This window comes from Hypanus sabinus, chromosome 4, assembly GCF_030144855.1.
Source record: "Hypanus sabinus isolate sHypSab1 chromosome 4, sHypSab1.hap1, whole genome shotgun sequence".
NCBI classification, from domain to species: Eukaryota; Metazoa; Chordata; class Chondrichthyes; order Myliobatiformes; family Dasyatidae; genus Hypanus; species Hypanus sabinus.
Genome location: NC_082709.1, coordinates 157,862,625 through 157,875,120, shown reverse-complemented (window position 1 = coordinate 157,875,120; position 12,496 = coordinate 157,862,625). Strand labels below are relative to the sequence as shown.

The 12,496-nt window shown below is 42.9% G+C and overlaps 1 protein-coding gene across 4 annotated transcripts in view; it reads right to left on the bottom strand.

The window, feature by feature from the left end:
* Window positions 1-679: 679 nt before the first annotated feature.
* LOC132393392 (NXPE family member 3-like) overlaps window positions 680-12,496 on the bottom strand; it is a 31,076-nt gene continuing 19,259 nt past the window's right edge. For all 4 annotated transcript variants that reach the window (XM_059968539.1, XM_059968538.1, XM_059968540.1 and 1 more), the window contains 3 exons: window positions 8,722-8,810; window positions 6,344-6,553; window positions 680-1,554 (listed from right to left, as the gene is read on the bottom strand). In XM_059968539.1, coding sequence (XP_059824522.1) covers window positions 1,004-1,554; window positions 6,344-6,553; window positions 8,722-8,810 — 850 coding nt within the window. In that variant the 3' untranslated portion in view covers window positions 680-1,003. The remainder of the gene's footprint in view (window positions 1,555-6,343; window positions 6,554-8,721; window positions 8,811-12,496) is intronic.

Sequence of the window (12,496 nt, the reverse complement as noted above, 5' to 3'; positions counted from 1 at the left end):
GTCAGAGTCACCTTATGTACAGTCACTCTTGTGCTTAACGTCACTTTATGGACAGAAAATCAATGCATACAAGTTATCTTGTGCGCTTATTGCGTTGTTTTATTATTGTGTTCTTTATCTTACTGTTTTCCTTGAATCGTATTCTAATTATTATCCCATTAATTTATCAGAAATTCAAAAATTAAATAATCTAGAGAGAAAACAAAAAGGAATGCAGATGTTGGAATCTTGGGCAAAAATACAGAATATGGGAAGAACTCAGCAAGTCAAGTAGCACCTGTGGAAGGAACAGGTGCAAGGGGATAGTTCATGTCAAACCCCGGCATATGGGGACTAAATGAGAAAAGGAAAGATTGCCAATTCTAGGGACAGATCGATGGGTGATTGGTGGAACCAGATGGGGGGAAGAGGACATGTGTGAGGGGTGAAGAAACCTAGGTGGACAGATGAGTGTGTGTGGGAGAAGAACATGGGAGGTGCTGTTTATCCAAAACTGGATTGTCCATCCCATTGGGATATAAGCTACCCAAATGGAATAGGAGATGTTGTCCTAAGTTGTGTTTGGCCTCCCTGCAGTATGAGGAGGAGAACTGCAGGGGTTGCAAGCAGAAACTCAGGAAGGCTGCTTACGGACAGATTGCCAGTGCTAGACGAATCTGGAAAAGACTTGGCCACATCCCTGCTGCGAAGGAGCCTGGATGCAGTGACGGAGGTGATGACTTTCTGTGTCTGCAGGGTGAAGTGCCATTGGTAAGGAATGAGCAGACCAGGTGGGGGGTAGGGGGTCACACAGAGAGAGAGAGAGAGCCAGGGAGCGAGAGTGAGAGCGCGGGAGTGCGAGAGAGAGAGATCGATCCAGGAGAGATAGAGCCAGGGGAGCAGGAGGGAGAGCGGGAGTGTGAGAGCGCGAGAGAGTGGTCCTTGCAGGAATAAAAGAGGAGCAAGAAGGGAAGATGAGACTGGTGGTAGGATCACATGATTTGCTTCACTTTGATCCAAGTACTTATTTGTTTCTAGGACAGACATAGGAAAGAAGCACATCAATTTGATTCTTTACAATGATTGGTTTGGGGTGCAGATCATGTGGCAGGTAGTGGGCTACGGTCATTTCCCATGCATCCACAAATGCGATATTGATGCCTGTGAACATTTTTCTCATCACCACATCGAACTGATGAGAGAACCAGTCACTGTTGTATAGACTGGCTTCACCCGGGAGATGCTGGACATTAGCAGTCTTCATTACAATCACAGTATCCGGATTCCTGCCCAAGAGCTGTAGAATGGATCTCCGGATATTCTGTAGCCTTCGGATGTACACTTCTACTGGGAAGGTGCTGAAATGGGACCATAAGGTGATGCCTATGACTGTGTCTTTCCCTCCTTTAATTCCATCCAGCTCGTTGGAAATGTAGCGCAGATCCTGGCTTGATACAGTGTTGAACCGGATTGGCGGGCCATGGGGACGATAGCTCACAATGATGTTGTTTTGTGTGTCGACTGCAAGGTGAGGGCCAATCTTCTCAAGGTTGCCAAGATCTAGCTTCTTCAGACCTAAAACAGAAATAATGACATGGTTTGACTTAGTTGAGCACAGACTTGCTGATGCCAGGAGATGTGAAACTTGAAAGGTGAAACAGAGCCCAAACAGTAATAAAAAAAAAGCCAGGGAGTCCTAATCTAATGGAGGAATTAAAACTCACAAATCTCACTGTGGAATCCTGCACTTGGTGCAGACCAAGTTTAGAAAAATCATAGTACTCGTGGGATATTGTTCCCTCCTCTTTTATACTTCATTCATTCATTTATTTCTTTGTCCCCTTTAACACCTGCATCATCATTGCAAAAGGGAGAGAAAACTGATGATCAGCGTCCAGGAACCTGCTGTGGGTCCTCACACTTTCTCTCTTCTTGCCGACCTTTGAGAAATACATCAGTGCACATGAGGAAAGGAAATGGAGGCCCAGTCCAGGAATGGTCCATGAGCTTGGGGTTGGGCAAAGAAGAAAGGAAAGACTGTAGTGGTGAGAATTGATAATGGTTTAGTTCACCTTATTGAAGCCAACTTGTTGAACTTAGCTGCACTAATTAAGTCAGCATTCACAAAAAAATTGGCTTCTTTGTTCTTGTATTCTATTACTTCATTCAATAGTCAAGATTATTTATCACGTGTTCATCAAAACATGGTGAGAAGTGTTATTTGCGTTTAGATCAACACACCAAGGGTATCCGCTGGAGGGGGAGGGGGTGCCTGCAAGTGTCGACACACATTCCAGAGCCAACATAGCTAGCTCACAAAGTTCAGCAGAATAATACAGAGCACAAGAATACAGTCCAACCAACCCTCAGGACCCCATCCTCAGCGTTGAGCCCAGACCCTCCGATCAGCAAACACCAGGCCTTGATCCTTGAACTCAATCCCACAGTTGATGAAGGCCAATGCACTGTATGCCGTCTTAACCAGATTCAACCTGCGCAGCAGCTTTGAGAGTCCTATGGACTCAGGCCCCAAGATCCCTCTGATCCTCCACACTGCCAAGAGTCTTTATCATTAATACTATATTCTGCCATCATATTTGACCCACCAAAATTAATCACTTCACGCTTATCTGGGTTGAACTCCATCTGCCACTTCTCAGCCCAGTTTTGCATTCTATCAATGTCCTGCTGTAACCTCTGACAGCCCTCCACACTATCCACAACACTTCCAAGCTTTGTGTCATCAGCACATTTACTAACCCATCCCTCATCCAGGTTATTTATAAAAATCCCAAAGAGTAAGGGCCCCAGAACAGATTCCTGAGGCACACCACTGGTCACCGACTTCCATGCAGAATATGACCTGCCTACAACCAATAGTATCACTGCTGCAGAAAAGAAGGAAGTCACGGAGGGTTTTTCTATGGAGTCTCTGTGGGTGGAAGTTAGAAACAAGAAGGGATCAATACCTCTACTGGGTGTTTTTTTATAGACCACCCAATAGTAGCAGGGACATCAAGGAGCAGATAGGGAGACAGAGTCTGGAACAGTGCAATAATAACAGGGTTGACTTGATCGGAGAGTTTAATTTCCCCAATATTGATTGGCATCTCCCTAGAGCACGGAGTTTAGATGGGGTGGAGTTTGTTAGGTTTTATTCAGGAAGGTTTCCTGACACAGTATGTAGATAAGCCTACGAGAGGAGAGACTGTAGTTGATCTGGTATTGGGAAATGAACCTAGTCAAGTGTCAGATCTCTCAGTGGGAGAGCATTTTCGAGAGAGTGATCACAATTCTATACCATAGCATTGGAGAAGGATAGGAAAAGACAAGTTAGGAAAGTGTTTAACTGGAGTAAGGAGAAATATGAAGCTATCAGGCAGGAACTTGAAAGCATAAATTGGGAACAGATGTTCTCAGGGAAATGCAAGGCATTTCCGAATGTGGCAAATGTTCAGGGGATATTTGCGTGGCATTCTACATAAGTACATTCCAATGAGTCAGGTAAAAGGTGGTAGGATACAGGAACCATGGTGTACAAAAGCTGGTGAAAATCTTGTCAAGAAGAAAAGCTTACAAAAGGTTAAAAAAAACTAGGTAAAGATAAGAGATGTAGAAAATTTTAAGGCTCGCAGGAAGGAGGTTAATAATGAAATTAGGAGAGGCAGGGGGCCATGAGAAGGCCTTGGCTACCAGTATTAAGGAAAACCCCAAAGTATTCTACAGGTATGTGAAGAGCAGGAGTATAACACATGAGAGAATAGGACCAATCAAATGTGACAATGGAAAAGTGTGTATGGAACCGGAGGAGATAGTGGAAGTATTTAATGAATACTTTGCTTCAGTATTCACGACAAAAAAGCATCTTGGCGATTGTAGGGATGACTTATAGCGGATTGAAAAGCTTGACCATATAGACATTAAGAAAGATGGAGCTTTTGGAAGGCATAAAGTTGGAAAGTCACCGAGACCAGACAAGGTATACCCCAGGCTACTGTGGGAGGTGAGGGAGGAGATTTCTGAGTCTCTGGCCATGATTTTTGCATAATCAATGGGGACAGGAGAGATTCCAGAGGATTGGAGGGTTGCAGATGTTCCCTTATTCAAGAAAGGGAGATAGCCCAGGAAATTTTAGATTAGTGAGTCTTACTTCAGTGGTTGGCAAGTTGATGGAGAAGATCCTGAGAAGCAGAGTTTATGAACATCTGGAGAGGCATAATATGATTAGGAATAGTCAGCATGGCTTTGTCAAAGGCAGGTCATGCCTTACGAGCCTGACTGAATTTTTTGAGGATATGATTAAACACATTGATGAAGATAGAGCTGTAGATGTAGTGTATATGGATTTCAGCAAGGCATTTGATAAGGTACCCTATGCATAGCTTATTGAGAAAGTAAGGAGGCATGGGATCGAAGGGGACCTTGCTTTGTGGATCCAGAACTGGCTTGCCCACAGAAGGTAAAGAATGGTTGTAAATGGGTCATATTCTGCATGGAGGTTAGTAACTAGTGGTGTGCCTCAGGGATCTGTTCTGTGACTCCTTCTTTACATGAATTTTATAAATGACCTGGATGAGCAAGTGGATGGATGGGTTAGTAAGTTTACTGATGACACAAAGGTTGGGAGTGTTGTGGATAATGTGGTTAAAGCGGGACATCGATAAAACTGGGCTGAGAAATGACAGATAGAATATAGTATTAATGGTATAACATAATATTATATTATATATAATATAATGGTAGAATATAGTATTAATGGTAAGACTCTTGGCAGTGTGGAGAATCAGAGGGATCTTGGGGTCTGAGTCCATAGGACGCTCAAAGCAGCTGCACAGGTTGACTCTGTGGTTAAGAAGGCATACAGTGGATTGGCCTTCATCAACCATGGGATTGACTTTAGGAGCCAAGAGGTAATGTTGCAGCTATATAGGACCCTGGTCAGACCTCACTTGGAGTACTGTGCTCAGTTCTGGTCACCTCACTGCAGGAAGGATGTGGAAGCCATAGAAAGGGTGCAGAGGAGATTTACAAGGATGTTGCCGGGTTTGTGGAGCATGCCTTACGAGAATAGTTTGAGTGAACTCGGCCTTTTCTCCTTGGAGTGACAGAGGCTGAGAGGTGACCTGATAGAGGTATATAAGATGATGAGTCATTGATCGTGTGGCTTGTCAGAGGCTCTTTGCCAGGGTTGAAATGGTTGCCATAAGAGGACACAGGTTTAAGGTGCTTTTAAGTAAGTACAGAGGAGATGTCAGGGGTAAATTTCTTTTAATGCAGAGAGTGGTGAGTGCGTGGATGGGCTGCCAGCGACAGTAGTGGAGGCAGATACAATAGGGTCTTTTAAGAGACTCCTGGATAGTTGCACGGAGCTTAGAAAAATGGAGGGCTTTGCGTAACCCTAGGTAATTTCTAAATTAAGTACATGATCTGCACAGCATTGTGGGCCAAAGGGCCTGTATTTTGCTGTAGGTTTTCTGTTTCTAAAATTATGTTGGTTTGATTGCTCAGTCTTTAACTCTACTGTGTAATATTCAAAGCAAAATGCTAGCTCAAAATGCTTCCAAATAACATCAAGAAGTTTGCCACTTTTGCAGATTTCCTCAATACGTGAAATTAACAGGGTTTTTACAATATTCTTCTGTGAAGTTTTTTTTTCCTCTCAAGATTCTTTGTGACTTTCTTGAAAAGACTGAATCCACCATTCCTCAAAACTAGTGGAAGCAGTCTGAGTTTTAAGAAAGTTTAGATAGATTCTTGATAAGCAAGGGCGAGAAAGGTTATCACAAGCCAGTCAGATCTGTCTCGATCTTATTAAATGAAGAAGCACCCTGAAGGGCTGAATGGCTCATATCCACTCCTCCTGCATACATCTGCATGTTTACCACAGAATACTTCAGTCTCAGGAGATTTCATGTCCACACTTTTCTATCTGCCTTTTTCAAGAACTAGGGGACATAGCCTCAAGATTCCGGGGAGTAGATTTAGAATAGAGATCAGGAAGAACTGCTTTTCCCAGAGAGTGGTGAATCTGTGGAATTCTCTGCCCGATGAAACAGTGAAGGCTACCTCAGAAAATTTATTTAAAACAAGTTTGGATATATTTTTGTGTAGTAGGGGAATTAAGGGTTATGGGGAAAAGGTAGGTAAGGTGGAGATGTGTTCATGTCAGATCAGCCATAATCCTATTGAATGGTGGAACAGGCTCGACAGGCCAGCTGGCCTACTCCTGCTCCAACTTCTTATGCTCCTTATCTTCAATTTTGTATCCAAGCTCATTTTAAACATTCAACAGAATTTTTAATGTTTAATTTACATGTCTTTTTAAACAATTTTATACAAAATGTAATTCATATACAATTCTAACCTGGCACAAATGAAGTTAAATATTCAAACCACTGACGTATTGTGGAATCTCCAAATAAATAAACTTTTTTCCCATGAAGACAGTTTGTAACTTTTGCAGGAGTGTCAAAGCGACGGATATTGCAGGTTGTTGACATCCAGTGGTCATTATAATAATAGCCAGAAGGTGATAACATTGGCCTTCCCCGGGTACATTCTTGGGAAACTCCAACTGTTTAAAAAGAAAATTCAGATGATACAAGATCTGACATGCATTATATCTTTACATAGCAAAGGTATTAATAACTGGAGACTTGTATGCTCCATTTTTGACATGTATCGATACTATTACATGGTGCACCGGCAAAGAGTGGGTATCTAAAATGGTCCCATCAGGCATGCAACAGCACTTCAATAGTCTTGACACCATACTGAGCATGAACTCCATACCAGCACAAGTTAAAACCAGAGCAAAGAGACTGTCCTTCAATAGTTACCTACCCCACAGCTTCAGTCCGTAATCGCACTTTGCCCACAACAAGCCAGCCGCTGCAGGGTAGAGACCCACATGCACACGCTGCAAAATGTGAAGCAAAGGCAGGGCCTCAAAGTTCGGGGCAGTAGATTTAGGATGGAGATGAGAAGGAACTGCTTTTCCCAGAGAGTGGTGGATCTGTGGAGGTCACCTCAGTAAATATATTTAAGACCAAGTTGGATAGATTTTAGGGGAATTAAGGGTTATGTGGGAAAGTCAGGGAGGTGGAGATGAGCCCATGGCCAGATCAGCCATGATCTTACTGAATGGCAGAGCAGGCTCGATGGGCCAGGTGGCCTACTCCTGCTCCTATTTCTTATGCTTTTATGTTCAACAGATGTTTTGATCTCCAATGATTGCATTAATGAAGCAAAAGCATTATCTCAGCAGATATGTCCAAGTGAACTCTGCAGCATCATTCAATTCAGCTACAAACGCTACTGGTTGTGACAGAAGGGAATGGCCACGTCTGTTCTGCTCTGGAATTCTCTGGAGAGGACCATGATCCAAAAGTATTCATGAGGGAGCTGATGTGGACTGTGCATTGCCAGGCCTGCTAAGTGGGAGATCGGCTTGGAGTCACGTGAAGATGGGACAGGAGCACTTCCACTCTGAAGGCAATAACCAATTCTCTGCAAGGACTCACTGACAATTCCACACCCACCCTCACCTTCATGTCTTTCTCCCTCTGGAAACCCTCACAAGGCTGGAATCTCAACTATCCGGGAGTAGTGAGAGGGCTATAACAGTGTACAGTTGCATAGGGAGATCCAGCAGCTATGTCTCTTTACCAGGTCAGATGCACTACCTAGACTCGGATTTGAGAGAGTGCCTGATTCACTGTTATGGCAGGCAGCATCAGATTTGGGCAACCTTCGGGCACCGGGGCAGGTGGTAATCCCTTCCTCACAGGGTCAGCAGCTCCAACAGGATCCAGACCTGATGCTGGGTTAACTTCATCCCTGGCATTGCCCAACACCAACTCAACAGTCACAGTAGTGATCAGCAGGAAGCAGTCAGCGTCAGACCAGCTAACCCACCCTCCTCACTCTTCCTTGTATTCAGCCATCAAAAAACTACTCTCAATATGCAACAAGCAGCAAATGTTGCCAACTAGCTACGAGCCACAGTTCTCAAAGGTGGGTCAGATTTAGAGCCCCTCATTAACAGCCACTGGACTCAGTGGTGAGAAAACCACCTTTCTCAGACTCCCTATGTCTATGGTCGGTATGACTTGGGTCCCACCAAAACCGGGAAGTTGGGATTTCTCAACCACCTGAACCCCGATCTGACTGAATACTGTGTAAATACTACACTCACGCAATTACCCATTGGCAAGAAATAACAGACCGTACACTGCATACAATTATAAAGAATATTTACAAATGTCAGCTTTATTAAACAGTTAGTACAAAAAAGAAAAAAAAGGGCCCATTATAGTTAACCCAGTCAGAATGTGCACACAAGTTGGAGCTCATCTTGAAGTTGTCTTTATCTCACACGCTGGACCCACGTGAAAGCACACATCACTTTCTAAACATCGCTCAAAATCAATCTCAAACAAACTGACTCCCCCAGATGAGTATCGGTCCTTCGTCCTTGAAGCCACTCATCTGCACAAAGCACCTTGTGCAACAGGGACAGCATCCTCAGCCGTCTTCCCTCTTGTCTTCTCCCTGCTCTCGCCAAAAAGACCTCGACCCACGCCACTGTTTGTCAGAAAAACCTCTCTGCCCAGTGTTCTCTCGAACCTGCTCTCAATTCCACCATCCTGACTGGCTGACACAACATTCCTAAGTTGAACAACAAAGCCCAGTTACAATATTTATGTTTAAAAGAAAATCTGATGGTTTCATTAACTTTACCTCCCACTTTCCCTGCATGCGGGGACGGCTTGACTGTTATGTAACCTGGGATATTGGGTAATAAGGCCTTCTTGATGATGTTGGAATCCCTGTAGGAAAACACATTGTATCGTTAACCACTACCAACATAATTAAAATTAAACCCATACTGCATTTTTCCAAAAAAACATTTAATGAAGCCATAGCCCATTTCTTTAGATTAGTTTAATGCCTAAACTTTTTCAATGTACAGTAATCAGACCCCACAACTATTTTACTGTCTCATTTTATAAATGTAAAATATATTGCAGTAGGATTTTTTCAGCTGATCTACAAAACATTGTGCATCATGTCAAATCAAAAGAAAAATTCTAAAACCTGTCAACAATTTTAAAAACCAAAATTGTGAGGCTGAAAAAGTGTTCATCCGTTTTGTAATTACTGTGTTTAACTTTCCTCAGGTGCAATACTGTATAATTCCTCACCAATGCACCCAATTTGTTGGTGTGCAACATTAGAGGATCACCATTTTCAATGAATAAAAATAAATAGCTCCTTACTCTTTAAGGTCCAACTATAAGGTAGATTTTCAACAGACCAAACCAAAATGAAAACTAAAACAGTATTCAAGGCAAGTCAGGGAAATGATCATGCAGCACAAATCTGGGGAAGGGTACAAAATCATCCCAATGTCACTGAACATATTGTGGAGCTCAGTGAGATCCACCATGAAGAAGTCAAAAAATACAAAAACATAGCCACACTGCCTAGCTCAGGCAACCCCTCTAAACTTAGTTGCTGAAGAATGACACTCGTAAGAGAGGCTACTGTGATGCCAACAGTCTCTCTGAGCAAGCTTCAGAAGTCAATAGCCGAGCTGGCTCCGTAATCTCCACGCCTTGCACATAAAGGGTATTTACGGAAGAGTGACAAGGAAGAAGCCCTAGCTGATAAAAAGTCTATCCTTGCCCATAAAGACTTTGCAAAGCATCACAAAGAAGATATTGTGAAGATGTAGAAGACGGCCTTGTGATCGGATGAGACTAAAGTGAAACTTTCTCTCAACACTAAGTGGTAGATGTGGCATAAATCTAACACCGTGCATCAATCCGGTAACACCGTCCCTACTGTAACGTATGGTGGAAGCAACATCATGCAGCAGCTCATTGAGAAACAATGTTATGAGGATGATTTTCAGCAGCGGTGACTGGAAATCTGGACAGCATTGATGGAAAGACGAACGCTACTACACACGGAGAAATCCTGGATAAAAACCTGCTAGCCTTTACCAGAAAGCTTAAACTGGGATAGAAGTTTGTCTTTCAACAGGACAGAGCAACCATGGAGTGACTTCAAATGAAGAACACTGCTGTCCTTTAGTGGCCCAGTCAGAGTCCTGACCTTAATCTGATTGAACATCTCTGGCAAGACCTCAAGTCTGCTGTCGCTCCCCAACTAACCTGACAGAGCTTGAACATTTTTGCAAGCAGCAATGGACATATCATGTTCCATCACTTTGTGCAAAGCTAATAGAGACTTAACTAAAAAGACTTCTGGCTGTAATATCTGTGACAGGTGGCTCAACCAAGTACTTAGTAAGGGGGGGATGAATACGTTTGAGCTGCTGATATTTCAGTTTTTTAAGTTTTAGTTTTTTATGCTTTAAAATTTTCCCTGTCATTTTTAGGGTCTACTGTTGAAAAATAAGGAACATGTGATTCACAAGTATAAATTCTCAGTTAAATTGATCAAAATCCCTGGTTGTAATACTCATTTATGTGAACAAAGTGTTGGGGACTGTATACATTCACAAGGCATTGTTCATTTGAATATTACCCTACAAATAGGTTCAAACAGGCAAAAGCCATAGTTTATTCAGTGGGGTTGGTAGGGAGGAGATTCCCTGGCATTAGCATTTTATTTCAGTAGGTTTTCAGCTCAACAGTCCTTTGTGTCAATGAGATTCTTTGTTGGGCAGAAAAGAAACAAAAAGAGTAACAGCTGGGGGCGGTGGGGTAGTCAAGATTCACAGTTCATGGGGTGAGGGAGGAAGGGAGATGAAAAGAAATCAAAATTCTGGAGTTGGGTACAGAACAAGAGTGTCTATTCTGGAGAGAATCTCTTCTGCTAAACATAACCCATGACAACGCTGCAATGGGAATTATCTTATGGATCGGACACTCTGTCTCTTCTCTGCAGTATATTCCTTAATGCTAGTCAATTTTCCATTAGGTTCTCAACAACTTTGTAAATCCATGAAGTTGACTACATGGTACCACACCTAACTCTAATAACATCCAGTGAGGGAGCAACCCTCAAGTTTGAAACTAATTCAAATTCATGAATTTAACCCAATGATTCCAATCTGTCCCAATTAATGTCACAATTTAAAACACCTGCAATGAAGGTGAACGAAAGTGGTTTACTGTCATTGAACTCTCAATTCTTCACTGGGAAGCCTCAAAGAAATAATACCTGAACTAATGCTAAATAATAAAACCCTAAACTTCCTTAAACAAGATTGCAGAACCAGGACATGGAACTGGGAAAAAGGAGCCTGGGCTTGGACTCCGAGCCAGAGACTGGACAAGGACCCAGAACCTGGGTCTTGATTCTGGATGACCTGGATGACTCCATTTCAGCAACTCCATGGTACCCCATTAAGATCCCCAACTTAAGGAACTTAAGGATAATTATATATATATATATATATATATATAATTAGCTGGATAGACAGGATCTGATTAGGAATAGTCAGCATGAATTTGTGCGTGGAAGGTCGTGTTTGACAAATCTTATTGAATTTTTTGAAGAGGTGACTAGGAAAGTTGACGAGGGTAAAGCAGTGGATGTAGTCTATATGGACCAGTAAGGCCTTTGACAAGATTCCACATGGAAGGCTAGTTAGGAAGGTTCAATCGTTAGGTATTAATATTGAAGTAGTAAAATGGATTCAATAGTGGCTAGATGGGAGATGCCAGAGAGTGGTGGTGGATAACTGTTTGTCAGGTTGGAGGCCGGTGACTAGTGGTGTGCCTCAGGGATCTGTACTGGGTCCAATGTTGTTTGTCATATACATTAATGATCTGGATGTTGGGGTGGTAAATTGGATTAGTAAGTATGCAGGTGATACTAAGGTAGGTGGCGTTGTGGATAATGAAGTAGGTTTTCAAAGCTTGCAGAGAGATTTAGGCCAGTTAGAATAGTGGGCTGAGCAATGGCAGATGGAGTTTAATGCTGATAAGTGTGAGGTGTTACATTTTGGTCGGAATAATCCAAATAGGACATACACAGTAGGCTTATTCAGAAAGTCAGAAGGCATGGGATCCAGGGAAGTTTGGCCAGGTGGATTCAGAATTGGCTTGCCTGCAGAAGGCAGAGGGTCATGGTGGAGGGAGTACATTCAGATTGGATGGTTGTGACTAGTGGTGTCCCACAAGGATCTGTACTGGGACCTCTACTTTTTGTGATTTTTATTAATGACCTGGATGAGGGGGTAGAAGGGTGGGTTGGCAAGTTTGCAGACGACACAAAGGTTGGTGGTGTTGTAGATAGTGTAGAGGATTGTCGAAGATTGCAGAGAGACATGGATAGGACGCAGAAGTGGGCTGAGAAGTGACAGATGGAGTTCAACCCAGAGAAGTGTGAGGTGGTACACTTTGGAAGGACAAACTCCAAGGCAGAGTACAAAGTAAATGGCAGGATACTTGGTAGTGTGGAGGAGCAGAGTGATCTGGGGGTACATGTCCACAGATCCCTGTAAGTTGCCTCACAGGTTGATAGGGTAGTTAAGAAA